We start from the raw sequence: 19,502 nt of genomic DNA, 5'->3' as shown, positions 1-19,502 counted from the left end.
TCTTATTTTTCATAAAGCATTTGAAGCCACTTCCTACCTCGTCCTGGAGGAGTCCATGTCCAGCACGAGCTTTGCCAAGTGCTTCCTCTGCTTTTGGATATTTGGGATTTCCACCTGCAGGGACACACAGGAATGGGAGGAGACAAATATCCCTGGAGAGGTGTCCAGGAATGGGTCACTCACACCAGGAGTTTGGGCTGGGGCAAGATAAGGATGCAGCTCCTTCTTTTATCATCACCATCAGGGAGATGGCACAGCTCATCCCTCCTCTGTGTCCCCACAGGGACTGTGCCACACCTTGACAGCCCCAACTGCAGAACCCAAGAGGAGCATCCTTGGGGGATCAAAGCTTCCTGCCCTGGGGAGTTGGATGAGGGAAGGAAAAGGGCTTTTGGGGATGGCAGTGCAAAGCCCTCCATGCATGGCCACCACTTCCCAAAGGATTTGGTAACAGCTGAAAGCCCTGGACACCAGTAGTGCCTCAAAGCTTCTGCTTCTGCTGGGGAAGACAAAACCAGAACCAAGCCCAGGATGTTTTTCTGGGTGTAAAAGCGGGGAAAAAAGCATTGGGTAAAATTGAAAAACAAAGTTGGCAGCAGGGTGGAAAAGGAGGAGGGGAAATCCCAACACTAAAGAGTGTTTGGAGCTTGGAAAAATGGGTCTGAAATAAGAGTGTTAAGCCACTGCCTCTGGGAAAGGCAGAAAGGAGGAGGAGCAGTGGGAGCAGGTGAAGGAGCCCAGCAGGACACGCTCCAGCACCAGCCCGGCTCCAGGAACTGCACAAGCTGCCCAAGGGGTGCTTTCCCCAGTCAGATGTGAGTCCCCAGCACGGGGACACCCCCCCCCAGTGACACCCCCACGCTGCTCACCTCGGCCAGCACGAAGAGGGGCTCGATGACGTCTCTCTCCACCTGCAGCTCGAAGTGGATGAGCTCCTGTGCCAGCTTGTCCTCGGCCTCCCCGCACAGCCGCAGCATCTTCCTGCAGGGACACGGGCACAGCTGGGCACTGCGGGGCTGGGGGGCAGGGGGGGGCTGTCCTGCACCCACCGGGGTGGGCAAAGGGCACCCAACACCCCTGGGGGTCTGGGCAGTGGTGAGGGGCAGCCTGTCCTTGGTGGAGAGCTGGAGAGAGGGGAACCGTGGGCTCTGTGGGTGTCAGGAAATCTCATTCCCCATTCCCTAAATATTGTACCAGTTACAGTCTGAAATGGTATGGACTTTGTTAAGAATTATACACATAGTTTCTTAAGTTATAGATATATTAAGTTACTTATCCACACATAGTTTACATTGTATACTGCATGACCAAAGGACTTCGTTAAGAATTATACACATACATGTACAGTTTCTTAAGTTATGGATATATTAAGTTACTTAAGACATATATATACACATACACTTTACATGGTATAGTGCATGGCCAAAGGACTCCAGCTCACAACAAGAAAAAAAAAGCACTAAGGAGCTTGCAGGAGCACCCCAGCCCTCCCAGACTGCTTTGAAACCCTCCCTGTTATCCAGCACCACAGATGAGGAACAGCAGCAATTCCTGGCAGCAGCATCCCAGCACCCCCCCAGCAGTGTCAGAGCTCTGGGGTAGCCCCGGGCCCCCCTTACCCCAGCAGGGAGTCATCTCCCAGCACAGCAGATCCCTCCATCAAGCACTGGGCCAGCGTCGTCAGCGGCAGCTTCTTCTGCAAAGAGAGGGGCTGCGTTCCCACCCGGCACCCCCGGAACCCCCAGAGCCCCCAGAGCCCCGACCCCCTGGAGCCCCCGGAGCCCTCACCGAGCGCTTGTCGGCGTCCACGCCCTGCTGGCCCTGCAGACATGCTGTCAGCTTCTTGTGGGTGCTGTGGGACACCTGCTTCACCAGCTCCAGGCGCTTCTCCACCTGCGGATGCAGCCGTGTCCATGCCCCGGGAATCCCGCCCGGCCCGGCCAGGGACACGGGGGACTCCTGGCTTTGCCATCAGAGTGCTTCTCTTGGATGTGACAGCACCAGAGACCAAAGCCATGGCAGAGCAGAGGTGCTGCTGCCCCACCTGACCCTGGATCTGGAGCAGCCTCCGAAGCCCAGTGTCCATCATCCCCTGCCAAGCCCAAACTGGCCAATCACTGAAAATCACCTTATTTGCCTCTGAATTGATTAAATTAAGCAATTCATCCCAAAAACTCAGCAAGATGAGGCATTAAATGTAAGCAACCAAGATCTGCCAAAAAGCAAAGCTGAGAGATGTGGGGAAAACATGGAAAGCTCAAAATCTGGGGATACAATGTGGAAAAAGAGAAATAGGCTCCAAAGTTCAAAATCTTGGGAAATGATCCAGGGGGAAGAAAAGAAATATTCTCTGTCTGAGCCTGCAGCAACTCCTTGAGGCAGGAGGCACCTCACAGGAGCCTGGAACTCAGGCTGAGCTATTTTCCATCACTATAGTAATATATATTACTAATAATATATACTATACAATATATAATAATATATACATATATAATATAATAATATATAAATATTATATATATTTAACAAATAATAGATTTTCAGGATGTCTGGCTGAGGTGGAGCAGTCTCTGTCTTCCTTGCAGCATATATATGTTCCTTTCAACATACACATGGACACGTATATATATAAAATTATATATATAAATTATATATATTATATATATACACATTTGTGTATATGTTGAAAAGAAGGGGTATGATGGTCATGTGGATGGGCACCCATCTAAATAAGCCAAACTGGGGTTAATTATATAAAGACCCCTGCAAACAACACTGGTCCTTTGGGAGACACCTGGACAGGGTGGCACCGACCACCCTCCCTACTGAATTATCACCCAAAGATGTAAAAATCCCCTGTGTGACCTTGTTGGAGTCAGAGATGTTCCAAGGGCTGGAGGAGAAAAGGCTCCAGGGAGACCTTAAAGCCCCTTCTAGTGCCTAAAGGGGCTCCAAGAGAGCTGGAGAGGGAGTTGGGACAAGGGCCTGGAGGGACAGGAAAAGGGGGAATGGTTTCACACTACCAGAGGGCAGGGTTAGATGGGATATTGGGAAGAAATTCCTCTCTGTGAGGGTGGTGAGGCCCTGGCACAGGTTGCCCAGGAAAGCTGTGGCCCCATCCCTGGAAGTGTCCAAGGCCAGGTTGGACTGGGCTTGGAGCAACCTGGGCTGGTGGAAGGTGTCCCTGCCCTTGGCAGGGGATGGAATGAGTTGATCTTTAAGGTCCAAACCCAAACCACTCCATGATTCCTTAAATTTGGTGATGGATTTGTGAATTCACATCCCTTTGCTGGCACTTCCCCTCCCGGGGCATGCAGGAAGCCAGGACACATGACCTGGGCATCACAGCTGCTAATCCAAGGCACCATGGGAGGCTGAAATCACCCAAGCCATCAGCTTTGGGACCCATCCCCTGCTGTCACATGTCCCTTCCCCAGGGCAGGATACAGAGAACAGGCACCCACAATCTGGCTGGCTGGATCAGGTTGCCATCCTGGCAGAGACAAGACTGGATCCGATTCCAGCTGACCTGGAAACCAGGCTGGGAAAGGGCCAGGAGGCACGTGGGAGGGAGACACTGCTGCTTCCCACACTCCCAGCCACCTCCTCCTCCTCCTCCCAGCCCATCTCATTCCTGTGGGACGCTGCAGTACAGACTGATATGGAGCTGCTGACCCATCCAGCACCCAGAGGTGGGTGCCCAGGCACCCATGGACACCTGGGAATGGGTCAGACCTCACAGAGGACCTCACCTGCAGGAGATCTTCGCTCAACACTTCAGTCTTCTCGGCTCTGCAAGACAAGAAAGAAGACAAAGCATTGGTGAGGGGTCTGGCACACGTGGCAGTGCCCGGCTGCACACCATGTACACCTGGAATGTGCTTTTCCATTGGGATGCAGGTGGTGATTTAAGGATCTCTGGTCTCATCAGGTATCGGCTCATCTCCTAAAGAAGCAAAGGAACCACATCCAAAGCCTTTTAGAGAGTGTAAATCAGAGAATCACAGAGTGGTTTGGGTTGGAAAGGAGCTCTTGGTGGCTCCCCGCCATGTACCACACCAATTTAGGGTCCACCGCTGATCTCCCACTTATTTTTCCATCATCCCCAGCAAAACAGGCGTGCTAAATTCCCAGAAGGAAGCAGGCAGTGCTGCAGAGGGAGGTGGTGTGTCTACACAGGAAGGCAGCTCCCTGGGCTCTGCACACCCTCAGCACTGAGGATTCCAAGGACACAGCCCGTCCGCACGGCTGAGCCTCCTCACACCGACACGGCCGCTGGAGCTGAGGCGGCAGCTGCTGCCCGAGGCCTGGCCAGAACCCTTCCTGCTGCTCCCTGGGGATGGATTTACTGCTCCAGAGCCCGTGTCATCCTCTGCCTACGCTAGTGAGGAGTGCTGGGGGTGCAGAAGGAGACACAAACCCGCCATCCTCACGTGCACCCGCAGCATCCTGCCCGCAGAGCCCGTGGCTGCTCCGCACCACATCTGCTCGGGCTCATTCAAACCATCACACTCCGGATCATTTATTCATTTTCCCAGGGTTTCTAACAATGTCAGGGCATCATCTCGCTTGGAAAAATGAGCTCTGTCAAGATGTGCTGAGGCAGAGCTGTGATTCAGCCAATTAGTCCCTAAAGGTTCGTTAACGAACAGCAAAAGCTTGGTGCTCTCATCGCTTAAAAAACACCTTTATTTCCTGAGCCCTGGTCTCTTTCTACCATCCAAGGTGGTTTCTCAGGTTGGAAAGATGGGGGGAATTATTGAAACGCTGGAAATAAGGAGCAAACACAGGCAGAGCAAGGTTCAGAGAGCAAGCCTGGCACGGCAGCAGCTCATCCACAGATACACCACCAAAGCCTTTTAGAAAGTGTAAATCACAGAATCCCAGAATAGTTTGGGTTGGAAGGGACCTTAAAGCTCAATTTGTTCCACGCCCTGTCATGGGCAGGGACACCTTCCACTAGCCCAGGTTGCTCCAAGCCCCATCCAACCTGACCTTGGACACTTCCAGGGATCCAGGGGCAGCCACAGCTTCTCTGGGCAACCTGTGCCAGGGTCTCACCAAATCAACTGCATTACATCTACTTTGTGTATTAAAGTTGTCCCAGCATCCGATTTAAATTGGTTTAAAAATAAATCTAAAAAGCAATAAATTTTAAAAACCCTATTTATTTTAATTGGGGGGGAAAAGGGATTTAAATGAACATATCTAAATGAACATCTATAAGAAGCACAAGTGATGTGCTGCTTGCCCGGGAGCAAGAGCTGATCAGCTTCTCCTCCTCTTCTGGAAATCACCTTCACTTTATTTAGACAGGCCTGGAAACGCTACAGAATTAGCACAAACAGGGAAAAAAGCAGCAAATATTCCCCAGCACAGACACAACGGCCGTTCCTGCTCCCCCGCCCGGCTCGGGATATATTTAGCATCCCAAAGGAGTGGGAGGTGACAGGGAGTCAGGTGAGCGCTGCACAGCCACAGGCAGGCACTGCCGGTGCACGTCGCTGCTGCTGCCTCGGAACCCCAGGAATCCTTTCTAAACTTTAACATAAAAAGTGGTTTGTTTTTTTTTTCATATGTTTTCTCCTCTTCCAGCCAGGCTGGGGGATGGGATTTGCACATCCCAGGGTCCTGCACTGCCAGGTTTCTCTCCCAGCAGCCACAAACCAACCTGTGCTACAATTTGATGTGTGTTTTGGAAACAGAAAATGATGAATCAAACAGAAAAACAAAAATCTGGCCTTGATCTGCTTTTAAGCACATCCTCAGTGGGAGAAACCCCAGTGGCTTTAACGGAGAGCAACCCCCTGGCACAGCCCCCCATGCACATTCCAGGATGCTCAAGCAGGTTGGGGAACCTGACAGTGATTAAGTCGGTTTTAAAAACAGGGAAAAAACAGTCTGCAGCATTTTATGGATGGGAATAAGCAAAGAGGCTGTTGGAGCTGCTCAGCACAGCTGCCCAGGGCCGTGGCAGAGCGATGGGCACACAGCAGGAGCAGGGGGTTCCCTGCCTTATTTTGTCATCTGTGGGAGCTGGGATGTTTTCCACAGAATCACAGAACCAACCAGGTTGGAAAAGACCTCTGAGATCATCCAGTCCAACCCATGACCCAACCCCACCTTGTCACCCAGCCCATGGCACTGATGCCACATCCAGGCTCTGCTCAAACCCCTCCAGGGACGGGGACTGCACCCCCTCCCTGGGCAGCCCATTCCAAGGGCTGATCCCTCTCTCTGGGAAGAACTTCCCAATGTCCAACCTAAACCTGCCCGGGGGCAGCTCAAGGCTGTGCCCTCTTGTCCTACTGCTGGTTCCTGGGAGCAGAGCCCGACCCCCCCGGCTCCCCCCTCCTGTCAGGGAGTTGCAGAGAGTGAGAAGGTCTCCCCTGAGCCTCCTCCTCTCCAGGCTGAGCCCCCCCAGCTCCCTCAGCTGCTCCTCACAGCACTTGTGCTCCAGACCCTTCCCCAGCCTCACTGCCCTTCTCTGGACCTGCTCCAGCCCCTCCATGTCCTTCCTGAACTGAGGGCCCAGAGCTGGACACAGCACTCGAGGTGAGGCCTCAGCAGTGCCCAGTCCAGGGGCAGAATCACTTCTTCTGCCCTCCTGTTTGTGATGGGGATGGGAGTCCCTGTGTGGCCTTGGGGACATGCCACAGCCACCAATAGGCTGCAGTGGATGGGGGTTGGTCACAGCAGTGGGAGCCAGGCCCCACATCCTGCCAGTGCTGGGCACCAGCATCCAGAGCCAGGAATCATCCTGCTCCCACACCGTGGCTTCCCCAGCGAGGTAAAACACGGTCCCAGGAGCCACCACGGGGTGTTTTTCCACAGCCAAAACTGGGGACAAGTCTCCTTCCCCAGGCCACCTGGATCCTACAGGTGATGCCACCAGCAGCCACCACAAAGAGCTCCAGCTGCAAAGCCTGGCCCTGGGATGCACCAAAAAAATACAAGTGATTCCCCCCAGAGCAAGTCTCTGTACCTGTCCTGCTGGCAGCACTCTGGAACCTACAAATCATCTCCAGGAGCACCAGAACCGCGTGGCACCTCCAAACCCCCAGCACATCCAGCCCAAGCTCCACGTGGCCATTTAATGTGTAAAACCTAAAAATTAACATCATCCCACTCCCCTGACATCACACTGCGCTCCAGCTCCATGCTGCTAATGCCTCCAGGAAAAATCCCATTATATCCCTTACGTTTCTAACGTTAAATAGTTTTCAGCCTAAAGTTAATGCGGTTTTACAGGAGCTTATATGGTTTTATGAGCCATCCTGTGAGCCTGAAGCAAGTGATGCTTGGAGGCAAATGCACACCCTGCCTGGGAGCAGCCAGGGAGATGAGACTCTCCTGCACATCCCTGGTTCCATCCTGCCTGCCTTGGAGGGTATTTTTTGGGTGCTGAGCCCTTGATCAACATCAGAGATGCTCAAGGAGACCCCAGTGCCACCTCTTTGGCACCCAGTAGCATTTTCTGGAGCAGTGGGATGGCAGCATCTCCCTGGGATTTCGGCAAAGCATCTCCAGCAGGCTCAGCCCTGAGCATCTCCATAGCCCTGAGCATCTCCACAGCCCTGAGCATCTCCACTCAGCTCAACAAACCCTGCTTGGTGCTTTCTTCTCCCTCCCATATTGTGCTCCAAGCAATGCCCCACTCAAGGATGGGTGAGGGTCCCTGTGCCTTCCACAAACTCTCTCGTCTTGGCTTCCCATCCCCAGGGAGAACCACTTGCTGAAACCCTCTGGATTCAGGAGCCCCAGCTCCCAGCTTAGTCTCCAGAGCTGAGTTCAGACCCTGTGGGACTTTGGAGCCCAAAGCACAAAAGCACTCCTGAAATCACAGCCCTGCAGAAACCCCCGACAGCGCCAAGAGGGACCAGTCTGGATGTGCCTGATGCTGGGAAACATGTCTGGCTCCAGCAGAGATGCCCTCCCTGTTCCAGCCTGGCATCTTGATCCCAACCAAGGAAACCCCCAGCCCCTCCAGGCACACCCGAACCCATCCCCAGCACCTCTCAGTTCCTCCACAGCACCCCCCAAAGACCTTCCTCAGCAACCCCCATCCCCTCCTGGCATCCCCCAGTCCATCCTCAGCACCCCCCAGTTCCTCCCCAGCAAGCCCCCAGCCTATCCCCAGCAGCCCACCATCCTTCACCCATACCTGCCACGCCCCAGTCCATCCCCAGCACACCCCCAGTCCATTCCCAGAACACCCCTCAGCCCATCCCATTCCCCCCAGTCCCACCTGACACACCCCAGTTCCTCCCCAGCACCCCCAGTCCATCCCAGCCCGCTCCATGCCCCATTCCTGGGGTCAGAGATCCCTGAATTCCACCTCTGCTGTGGGCTGACTGTCACCCCAATCCCAAAGGACCCCAGGACCTGCCCAGGCCCACAGGAGGCAGCTGAGCTCCTGCCTGCACAAACCCATCTCCTTCCCAAATTGCTATCGAAGCAATTCGAGGGGGTTCCAGAGACCCCCAAGGGAGAGCAGAGGGACCCAGACTCCCACACCCTGGGGTACATCAGTCCCCCTCCCTCACACCCTGGTAGAGTTCAGGGCCCACCTGTGCCTACCCCAAAACCCCACACCCCAAACAGACCACACAGGTCTGGTGTGTGGGAAGGGGTGATCCGGTGGCTGCAGCTCCCGTACATCAGAGCAGGCAACTGGTGGCACCAGTAAAATGTCCTCTTGGCACCAGTTTAAGCCAGGACCAGGTCTGGGCCATCCTTTACACCCATTTATTTCCATCCCCAGGGTGAGTCCCCAGGGCTCCTGTGCTGGGTCACGACTTCCCCAGGGAACCAGAGACGGTGGGTTTTGACCATGCAAGGTGTCCTGAGCAAAGAACAGTACCCAAGGGAGGGGTGCAGGGACCCCCAATTTCCCTGGCTGGTCCCTAATCCCCCAAAACTTCATGCCATACGAGTTCCATGCATCCTGTGGGAGCATCCCTTGGAGAGGCAGCCAGCAGCACCAGCCCTCAATGCTTTCTTTCCTCTTTCCTTTCAGCAAACAAAAGCCTGCTCCTCCCCTTCCCCTCCAGGTTTCCAGCACCCTGGGGCTGTTTTTCCCAGCACAGACCCAGGCACCTCTCAGCCAGCACCCAGACACTCAGTCCCTGCAAGCAGCTGGGAGGAAAAAGGGCAATTAATACAGAGACTTAAAGCAAACAACCAGGGGATGCAGCCACTGTGTGGTCAGGCATTGGCTTCTGCAAAAACTAATTGCTGCCAGCAGAAATCAACACCAATCAAGCAAATTATGTTGATTCCCACATAAATACATGACTTTCCAGTGCCTTGACCTGGGGAGGTACAGCAGAGCCAGTGCTTCCCCAGAGCATCTGCTGATGCCAGACAACTCCTTCTGGCTGGACCCTCCATCACAGTGCCCACCCCTGCCCCTGCCACTGTCCCCCTGTGATGCTCCGACCACCTGAGACAAGGAGCTGCCAGTGGGGGATTTGACCCTGAGCCAGCAAAACTCCAAACACAACAAGGATTTCATGGCAATACTATCTCTGAGTGGGAAAAGCATCATGCCCAGCTGGTGGGCAGAGCTTCACCCGGCACGGGGACAGCAGGAGCAAGGATGTATCTCCAGAGGCACAGTGTGTCTGCCTTGAGGACCCTCTGGCCCACCCTTCCTGCCCAAAATACCCCTTTCACCCCATTCCTGGCCACCCGTCCCTGCAGTCTGCCCATAAATATTTAATCACTATTTAATTACCAACGCTGATTCCCCCGATTTCTCCTTGCTCCAGCCTAAAAGTAACCTCCTGGCTGAGGGCAGGAGAGGGAGATATGAGGACCCAGCCAAGGCTGTCCCGCACCAGCAGCGTTCACTCCCATGGGTGGGTCAGTGCCCGGCTCCATCCTGGTCTTGCCACATCTCCCTGTGGTGCTGATGCACCTGCCTGGTACTTGTGGGAAAATTCCAGGTCCTGCAGTCCCTCAAGCCCAGAGGGTGAGGTTGGCGAGGTTGGAGAGGTTGGCAAGGTTGGCGAGGTGAGGTTCAACCACACAACTCGAAAAAACCATTGAGGATCCACTGCATGTGCCAGAGGGGGAGGAAGCTCCTTGGTTGTCATCCAGAAAAGCCCTGGAAGCGCTGGGCATTGCAATCCAGGTTGGATGCTGGTCCAAGGACTGCGCCGTCCTCAGCTTCTGCCGCCACCTGAGCTGTGCTGGCCACCACATCCCTGGGGACACACGATCCAGTGGTGCACAACCAGGATCTGCTGAGCCCAAACTGAGCTGCGGATTCTTCCCGGTGCCTTTTTAGCAGGCAAAGAAGCAAAACATCAAATATTTATATCCTCAAATCGCTGCTCAGATCCCTCGGGGAGACGACTCCGACGGCAACATCCAGCGAGACACGGCGAGACGGCCCCGCCGCCGCCTCCTCCAGCGCTCCCCGGGCTGGTCCTGCCCGTGGGTGACACGGTGTGACAGCCCCCGTGTCCCAAACCTGCACCTGAAGGCAGTGATGCCCACCCAGCAGTCCCAGTGCCAGGGCTCAGCCCCTGGCAGCTTGCCCGCCTTTGGCCGAGCCAGGCTGGAAAAAGCAGGATGACACAGGCAGGGAAGGCTGGTCCAGCTTTCCATCATCCTTCTGCCCACAGCTGGGAAAACCAAAGGAATCAGAGCAAAATGGGGGACAGAGTTTTAAAGGCAAGACTCCTCTTCTCCTCCTATCCTGCCCTTCTCCCAGCTGTGAGCTCTCTGTGCCTTCAGCATGGGATGTTTGAAGCCTTTTACTCCTGGCACATCCCTCCCCGGGGTCGCATCCTGACTGGGCTTTGATCCCGATTTAGAAATCATGGAGAAGCCCCTGCAGAGCGAAGAGCCCTGAGGCTGCTGGAGTGGGGACAAAACCTTCAGCCTGCTCCATGAATATTCCAGTTTGCCAGAGCTGCTGCCTGGTGAGGAGGATAAAAATATCCCCAAGGCTGCGGGGATGCTGCCGGCACCGGCGGCAGGGCCAAAATTCCCAGGGGGGTCTGCTGATAGAGAGTCACTGGCACCCCAAAGTGCAGATGGGGAGCCCAGCTATTTAAAGGGTGTTGTTCCCTCCAGCAAATCCCATCAGAAGAAATCCCAGGTGGTGCTTCTATTCCCTCTGTCCTTGTTTCGCACAAGCGGAATAAAATGTCCTTATTTCTTGCCGAATATTCTTGCTGCACCAAGAATAAACCCTCAGTGTTTAGAGGCTTTGTACTGATGTGCAAGTGCTGGTGCTGGGAAAAACATCTGCCCTGAGAGCCACCAAAGTGCCATCCAGACCAAAATGCCACAGCTTCCCCCCCCCAGAATGGGGATACAGTGTGGGATGTTCAGGAAGGACTAGGAGGAAAAATCCAACCCCTCCAAGCTGCTGCCATGATCCCTGGTGTCCTCCATGCCCACTGTGCCTTTTGGGAACCCAGCTGCACGTGGCTGCAAGTGCCTGTTTTAATCCCAAAGGAAAAAACCTCCATATTGAGCCCATTCTGGAAAATTCACAGGGCTGTTTGGGCCACTGGAGTGGGTGGCAACACCCTCGTGCCATCATCCCATCACCTCAGAGCCAGGGTGGAGCTCCCACCAGTTCAGTCCCCGATGGGATGGATAAATAAACACAAATAAAAATGAAAGCACTTTGCAAGAAACATCCTCAGAGTGTTTTACAGCCACTTATTGATTTCTCTTCTCTTTCCTTTTTCTAGCCCATGGAGATAAATATTATGGCCCTTTTCAGACTGGACACAACAACTGTCCCCAAGGTCAGGTACCAAACAAAGGGCTGGGCTGGGCATCCCCAGCTCTTTCTATTAGTGAAATGACCAAAATAAAATAAAACAAAGTAAAACAAAGTAAAATAAAATAAAATAAGATTAAATTAAAATAATAAAATAAACACTGTGCTCAGGGCCCAGCAGAGCATGGGGATGCTCCGGCTGGTCCTGTCACACAAACTGGGCACCCCAGCACCTGCAGGGGCTGCTGCTCTCTCCAGGGGGGTCAGGAGGTCCTCACTGGCCCCCTAATACTGATCTTGACCCTTTCCTGACCCCAAACCCAGTTCTCATCCTTATCCTGATCCTGACCTTAACCTTGACTCTAAACCTAATCCTGACTCTAACCCTTACCTTATCCTAACTATAACCCTGACCCTAACATTAACCTTGACCCTAACTCTAATCCTGACCCAAACCCTCATTTTGACCCTAATCTTAATCCTGACCCTCATCTGGACCCCAACATTAACCCTGACCCCTGTGGGTGACCCCTGTCCCTTGGCTGCAGATGGTCCCTCACTGCCCCCACCCCAGTGCCAGCTGAGGCCACCCCAGGGACAAAGGGCTGCTCCTGCCTGTCCCCTTCTGGCATCTGACAGATCCATGGAAAGGGTTTTCCCTTCAGTTGCCTGTTTTCTTCCATTTTTTAAGGAAATTGCACCATCAAAAGTAGGAAGAGCCACCAGGGGTTGGGACTTGGCTCTGCCCACCCTGCAGGATGGCTGGGCAGATGTCCCTGCTGTCCCCAGTGTCCCCCCAGCCTCCCCGCTGTGCTGAGGGGGAACCAATGGGATCTTCTGGGAGCTGCTGGGATAGGTGACACAGATACACCAGCTGGATGCCACCATTGCCCCCAAGGCTCCCATCTCCCCCCAGGAGACAACCTCCACGTGAGCACAGACCCCAGCCCCAGGACAGCATCCACCCTGGTTGACCCCAGCCCCAGATTCAGAGGCACTGCCACTGCAGGGTGATGGTGGCCCACTGGGGTTTGGTGACAAGCAGGAGGGGCCACCCCTCAGACCCCAGAGAGTTATGGTGCAGGCACCCCAGTGAGCCTTTCCCAGGGGAGACAAAACACCAGGGTTCTATTATTCTTCTTTATTTCCACTTATTATTCCTTATTTCCATTTTTATTCCTTATTTCCATTTATTATTCCTTATTTCCACTTTTATTCCTTATTTCGATTTGTTATTCCTTATTTCTATTAATTCTACCTCATTTCCATTAATTATTCCTCATTTGCACATATTATTCCACATCTGCATGTCTTATTCCACATTTGCACGTGTTATTCCACATTTGCATGTATTATTCCCTACTTCCTTTTATTATTCCCTATTTCCATCTATTATTCCTTAATCCTATCTATTACTCCTGATTTCCAGCTGTCTGGAGAGGTCTGCTCAGGACTGCACAGTGGGAAGAGGGATAATGGGGACCAGCGGAGTAGGGCTGAGGAAGAGGATGGTCCCCGAGCTCCTGTTGTGCCCTGAGGAGGATCCAGCTGCCCCATCCCAGCGAAGAGGGGGCCACACTCCCCACATTCAGCCCAGCGCGGAGGTTCTGGCAGCAGGGGCAGCTCTGCAGGCAGCCGACGAGCCGGGAGCCACCGGAGCCTCCCCCTGCCCGTCACGAGCCGGCGTCGCAGGGAGCCCTAAGAGGATTATAGGGGTTTAGCAGCCCCCGGCCGCTGGCCCCGTTCCCCGGGCTGCAGGGAGCCGGCACTGCCCCCGCGCTCCCGGGGATGCGGGAAGGAGGATGCGGGAAGGAGGATGCGGGAAGGAGGATGCAGGAAGGAGGATGCGGGAAGGAGGATGCTCCTCGCCGTGTCAGCGGCACCATTTTGAGGCCGGGCGTGTGCGCGGTGCCCGGCTCACGGCTCCCCGCGGGGTGGGGGGACACGGGGACACCCCTCCCGTGTGGGGGGAAGATGTGCCAAACCCCCCCGGAGACACAGCAAACCCCCTCGGGGCGTCCAGAGAGCGAACCTGGAGAAAATCACACGCCCTGTCCCCAGACCAGCCTCCTCCTGCTGCTCCCCCAAGGGAGGCAAGTGCTGCTCCCTCAGCGCTCCCGCACCACATTCCCACAGCGTGATCCACGGGCCATGTTCCCCGTGCCACCCTCCCACACCACGCTCCTGCACCGTGCTTCCATGCCACGCTCCCTGTGCCATGTTCTCCGTGCCATGATCCCCGTGCCATGATCCCACGCCACATTCCCTGTGCCATATTCTCTGTGCCATGATCCCACGCCACATTCCCTGTGCCATGTTCCCTGTGCCATGATCCCATGCCACGCTCCAGCACTGCACTCCCACAGCACATTCCCTGTGCCATGTTCCCCATCCCATGTTCCCCATGCCATGATCCCACACCACATTCCCTGTGCCACGTTCCCTGTGCCATGATCCCACACCACATTCCCTGTGCCATGTTCTCCGTGCCATGATCCCACACCACATTCCCTGTGCCATGTTCCCCATGCCATGTTCCCCGTGCCATGATCCCACACCACATTCCCTGTGCCATGTTCCCTGTGCCATGATCCCACGCCACGCTCCAGCACTGCACTCCCGCACCACATTCCCTGTGCCATGTTCCCTGTACCGTGATCCCACACCACGCTCCCACACCACATTCCCACACCGTGCTCCTGCCCCACGTTCCCACACTGCACTTCTGCACCAGATTCCCCCACCGTGCTCCCACACCAGATTCCTGGAGCACGCTCCCAAACCACATTCCCTCACCACATTCTTGCACCATGTTCCTGCCACTCTGCTCCCGCACTGTTCCCACACCGTGCTCCCACACCAGGTTCCTTCAGCACGCTCCCAAATCACGTTCCCACATTCTCCTGCACTGCTGCCACAGCCCCACAGCAGTGCCCGCTGCCATCCCTCCCCGTGCCATGTGCCAGCAGCCTGACCCCAGCCCGGCAATGGGCCCCGAGCCGGCGGGATGTCCCCCCATTGCCATGGGGGACACAGAGAGGGGGATGCAGGGGATGCCAGCGGAAACCCCAAGCCCTCAGATCTGGAAGAGGATGCTGATCCCAATGCCCTGGCTGTGCTGGTGCCCCAGTGCCACCATGGGAAGAAAAAAACAAACAAATCCTCTCCCTCCCTCCTTCCCCCCCCCGGAAAATCTCCAGGAATTACACAACAGGCACGATCAAATCCCGGGCCTGGCCATGCTCCGGCGCACACGGGCACTCCCGTGGGCACAGCCCCTTCATCCACACCCCGATGTGGCCCTGGCCCCACAGCCAGCCAGGGGTGCTGGGGGGCAGCACACTGGGGCACCCCACAGCATGAGGGTGTCTGGAGAGAGGGTGTTCCTGCAGCCTGGCCCTGGCACAGGGGATGGGCAGGCAGGGAGCAGTGGGTACAGGGGGCAGGGTGTGGGACAGGGGCAACGGGGGCAGCAGGGCAGGGTGGGTGCAGTGGGTCAGGCAGGGGTTAACGAACAGGCAGGGTGTGGGGCGAGGAGTGCAGTTGGGGGAGGAGGCAGGGAATGGGCAGGGAGGAGGGGAGGTGGGCCTAGGAGCAGTAGGGCAGGCAGGCAGCAGGCAGTGGGACAGGCAGGGAGCAGGGAATGGGGCAGGCAAGGATCAGGGCAGGCACGGAGCAGGGAATGGGGCAAGGTGAGGACAGAGGGTGTCAGGGTGCAGGCAAGGAGCAGGTAGGATGCAGGCAGCAGGGCAAGGGGCACACAGGGGGCAGGAAGGCTGTGGGGCAGGCAGGGGGCAAGCTGAGGGACAGGGGCAGGAGGATGGGCAGAGCGTGGGCAGGAACAGGGGCAATAGGAAGAGGGCAGGGAGCAGGCAGGGTACAGGAAGGGAGATGGAGCAGTGGGGCTGGCAGGGAGCAGCCAAGGCACAGGATCAGAGGCAGTGGGGCAGGCAGAGAGCAAGGGAGCAGGCAGGGGTAGGGGGTGGCAGGGTACAGGCAGGGAGCAGGCAGGGAAGCTGCAGGAAGCTGTGGGATTAGGGGCAGTGGGGCAGGCAGGGGGTGGGCATTCTGGAGTGGCACTGGGCAGGCAGGACACAGGTGGGCTGCAGAATCAGGGTAGTGGGGCAGGCAGGGAAGACACGATGTAGGTGGAGAGTGGGATGAGGGCAGTGAGGCTGGCAGAGCACGGACAGGGAGCCAGGGCAGCAGGGCAGGAGGCAGGGGCATGGGGAGGGTGCAGGATCAGGTCAGTGGGGCAGGCAGAGCACAGGCAGGGCATGAGACTGGGGCAGTGGGGCAGGCAGGACACAGGGAGGGTGTTGGGTTGGGATAGCGGGGCAGGCAGGGAACGGGCAGGAGGCAGGCAGGTCGCTGGATCGGGGCGGTGGGGCAGGAAGGGAACGGGCAGGTGCGGGTGCGGCGGGGCAGGCGGAACGGGCAGGAGGCAGGCAGGGTGCGGGATGGGGGCGGTGGGGTGGGCAGGGAGCAGTCAGGATCCCCATCCGCATCCTCATCCCCATCCCTATCCCCGTTCAATCCCCGTCCCATCCCCACCCCTTCCCATCCTATCCCCATCCCTACCTGCCCACGGTCTGGTTGGCGAGCTGGCGCATGCGGTTGAATTGCTTCTTCATGGTGGCGGCGGTGCGGGCGGTGCGGGCGGTGCGGGCGGGCAGCGGGGCCGGGGGCCGCGGGCCGCCCCTCCCGCATCCCCGCCCGGCACCGAGCCGGGCCGGGCCGAGCCGAGCCGAGCCGGGCCGAGCGGGCCCCGCCGCCCCTGCGCCGCTCCGCGCCTCCGCCTGCGCTCCGCGCCCCCCGCACCGCCCCGCACCGCCCCCGGCCGCGGCGGAGATGGGAAATGTAGTCCGGGGCCGCCCGCCCCGGCGGGCTCTGCAGGGCGTGGGGGGGTCTGGGAGCGAGTCTGGAGCCGAGCATCCCCCCCGGCATTCCCTGATATCCTCCGACATCCCTGGGCGTGGCCCCGGCGTCCTCCCCGGCATCCCTCAGCATCCCTTGACATGGCCTCGGCATCACCTGGCATCCCCCCGGCATCCCTCTGGCATGCCCCGGCATCACCTGCCGTCCCCTTAGATCCCGTGACATGGCCTCAGCATCTCTCCAGCCTCCCCTGCCATCCCCCCCGACATCACCTCGGCATCCCTTGGCACGGCCCCAGCATCCCCCGGGATCTCCTGGCATCCTTTAGCATCTCCCCTGGAATTCGCCTAACACCCCCAACACCGCCTCAGCATCCCCTGGCGCCGCTCCAGCATCACTCCGGCACTCCTTGCCAACGCCCGGCTTCCTCCCGCGGCATCGCCCACCTCCGCTCCCCGGAGTCCCCGGGACTGGGGACACTCGGGGCTGGGGCAGGTTTAAACAGCACCTGGCTGGGCAGTGCCGGGTGAGCCGGGTTTGGACCCTGCTGCACACCCGGGCAGGGCAGCAGGAGCCGGTCCCATCTGGGGCACCCCTCTGTCATGCTGCTCTGTGCCCCCCAAGCTCTGCAGACCCCGGGGGGAAGCTGGGGGGCTGCTCCCTGCCTGCCCAGGGCACTGGGCCTCCAAAGGGCTGCTCTGCCTGCACTGGCATCGCTCCAGTTTGAAGGACACTTGAGTGATTTAATTGCTCTGGAGCTTCTTGGTGTGGAATAAACAGAATTTGCAGCGTTGATCCCTGTGAGGATGTGAAACCTGCTTAGGAAAACCCCCAGTGACAATCCCTGTGGGCAGCTTTATCCTCCTCATCCCAGTTTCCCTGTCCTGCATCTGGATCCGCCCCTCAGGGATGGTCGGAGGCACAGTCCCACCCGGGCAGGGCTGTGTGAGTGGCTGCTCTCTCCCACGGCAGCAGCCAGGCTCAGGCAGCAGAGCACCAGGGCGGTCCCTGCACCAGGCTGTGAGCTCTGATTTGACTCTCAGACCTCTTCCACATGTCCATGTTTCTCCCTGGTAAGCAGGGTCAGGAACCCCACGCTTGGATCCTGCAAAGCATCTGCTCCCTCTCCACCTCACCGCCCTCGTCCTGTCTTCCCATCTGAAAAATGGGGTTAGAAAGGTGCTCCCAGGATTTTTACAGCCTCTTTTAGGACCAGTGGGATTTTCCAGTAGTCAGCAGTTTCCATGGGCTGTTGATCATCCCTCCCAAAAAGATGATGGGATGCTGCTGCTGCTATTTTGGTCAGTCCAAACAACCCCTGATGTAGCATTTCCCTGCCAGCTCCAGGATGAGGCACCCAGGGAGGGCAAGGACAGATGGGAGAACATCCCTGGTGGGGGTCTGGGCTGCTGGGGAAGGTGACCTGAGCTGGGGCACCCTGGGACCAGCAGTGAGGAGGATGCTCCAGAGCTCCTACAAGCGTCTGCCACTAAATTTAGCCATTGCCTGAGGGGGCTGAGATGGGGAACCACGGGCTTGCTGTGATGGAGGGGAAGGTGGCCAAGCTCCCTGGCTGGGCTGGGACACACCAGGAGCAGTCCCAGCAGGAGCTCCAGCTCCACTCAGCTGCTCCTGGACACCTCCATCCAGCAGAATGGGGATGAGGGACCTGGGCTCCTGCTGCAGGAACCCAAAGCCTCTGATGATGCCCAGTGTGGGGTCTTTCCCTGGGATTGTGCCCACGGGAGGCTGCGCCCAGGGGGGCTTTTCCTCCCTATCATGCTGTTGGTGCATCACACCCCTCAACCTGCCTTAGGATCCAGGAATATTTTGCAGCCAGGGTGCTCCTGGCATCTCCCCCTGACATCAGCTGGTGCAGCCTCAGCACTTCCTCTACCTCATTTTCCACTCTTAATTGCACAGCCACTGCAGGATGGAAAAAGGAGATATTTTATGGGGTGTCTGAGGGTGGAGACAGGGAATTTTGGCTCCTCTGAAGAGGGACAAAGAGCTGCATGGTTCAGAGCTGTGGTTCCCACCATGGGATCTTTGAGGCACTGACAGTGAGATGGTGTACAACCTCCCAGTGGAGCAGGAAGGGTCACACTCCTGGACACAACCCTGGGAAAATCCCTGTAGGACACAGTAATGATGCCCACTGTCTCCTGGCTCAAAGGCAGCTTCAAAATACCATATCAGGCTTGAATCTTATTGTTTTTACCAACACAGTGGTGCCAATAAGGTCAGTCTGACCACCCCGACTTGCCTGTGGCTTTAATCCTCCCTCGTCGTGCACACAGTGACAGAGCTGTCCCTGCCACCCACCCCCAGCATCTCGGTGCCGTTGAAGCTCCAAGATCTGATAGTGTTGGCCCAGATGGGTCAAAGCAAATTAGCATCAGAGCAGCCCATTTCAGTGGAAAACCGTCTGACAGTCCAGAGCCCTGACGTGAGCCGGGCTGGCCCCGCCGTCCCCACCTGCAGGTGCAGTGCAGGCTCCTCCTGACCCACATCCCTCCCTCCCTCCCTCCGTGACCCGGCCTGCTCCCCAAACACTCACAGGCAGATGTCACAGCCCACCCCACCTCTTGTCAGGGTTTGGTGGGCACTGTGGTGTGGAGGTACCAGGAGCCACAGCCCCCACTGTGCTGCTGACAGCCTGGGATGCTCTCCCAGCAGAGATGAAGCTCTTGGCCTTCCTGCAGCTGATAAGTTCCCTGTGAAAGGGCTTTAATCACATTTCCCTGTTTTCTGTTCCAGGAGGCAGAGATAATGAGGAGCAGGAGGGAAGCAGTGCCTGCAATCCCTGCAGCAGGAAAGCAGGAGGAAAGGGAGGCGAGGAGCTCGCAGTGGGGTCCCGTCCCTCGTCCCTGGG

The 19,502-nt window shown here is 56.9% G+C and overlaps 1 protein-coding gene across 2 annotated transcripts in view; it reads right to left on the bottom strand.

Moving 5' to 3' along the window:
- Window positions 1-16,857, bottom strand: part of ARHGAP44 (Rho GTPase activating protein 44) — a 30,476-nt gene extending 13,619 nt beyond the window's left edge. The window contains exons 1-6 of one of the 2 annotated variants that reach the window (XM_051797485.1): window positions 16,331-16,857; window positions 3,753-3,792; window positions 1,789-1,893; window positions 1,620-1,696; window positions 870-981; window positions 38-114 (exon numbers count right to left, since the gene is read on the bottom strand). In XM_051797485.1, the coding sequence (XP_051653445.1) occupies window positions 38-114; window positions 870-981; window positions 1,620-1,696; window positions 1,789-1,893; window positions 3,753-3,792; window positions 16,331-16,749 (830 nt within the window). In that variant the 5' untranslated portion in view covers window positions 16,750-16,857. The remainder of the gene's footprint in view (window positions 1-37; window positions 115-869; window positions 982-1,619; window positions 1,697-1,788; window positions 1,894-3,752; window positions 3,793-16,330) is intronic. The other variant, XM_051797484.1, reaches the window with a different exon arrangement.
- Between the last annotated feature and the right edge of the window lie 2,645 nt (window positions 16,858-19,502).

This window comes from Manacus candei, unplaced genomic scaffold (assembly GCF_025592945.1).
Source record: "Manacus candei isolate 608988 ecotype Guabito, Panama unplaced genomic scaffold, ASM2559294v1 h1tg000047l, whole genome shotgun sequence".
NCBI lineage: Eukaryota > Metazoa > Chordata > Aves > Passeriformes > Pipridae > Manacus > Manacus candei.
The sequence above is the reverse complement of the archived record's forward strand: the minus strand, read 5'-3'. Positions and strand labels throughout refer to the sequence as shown.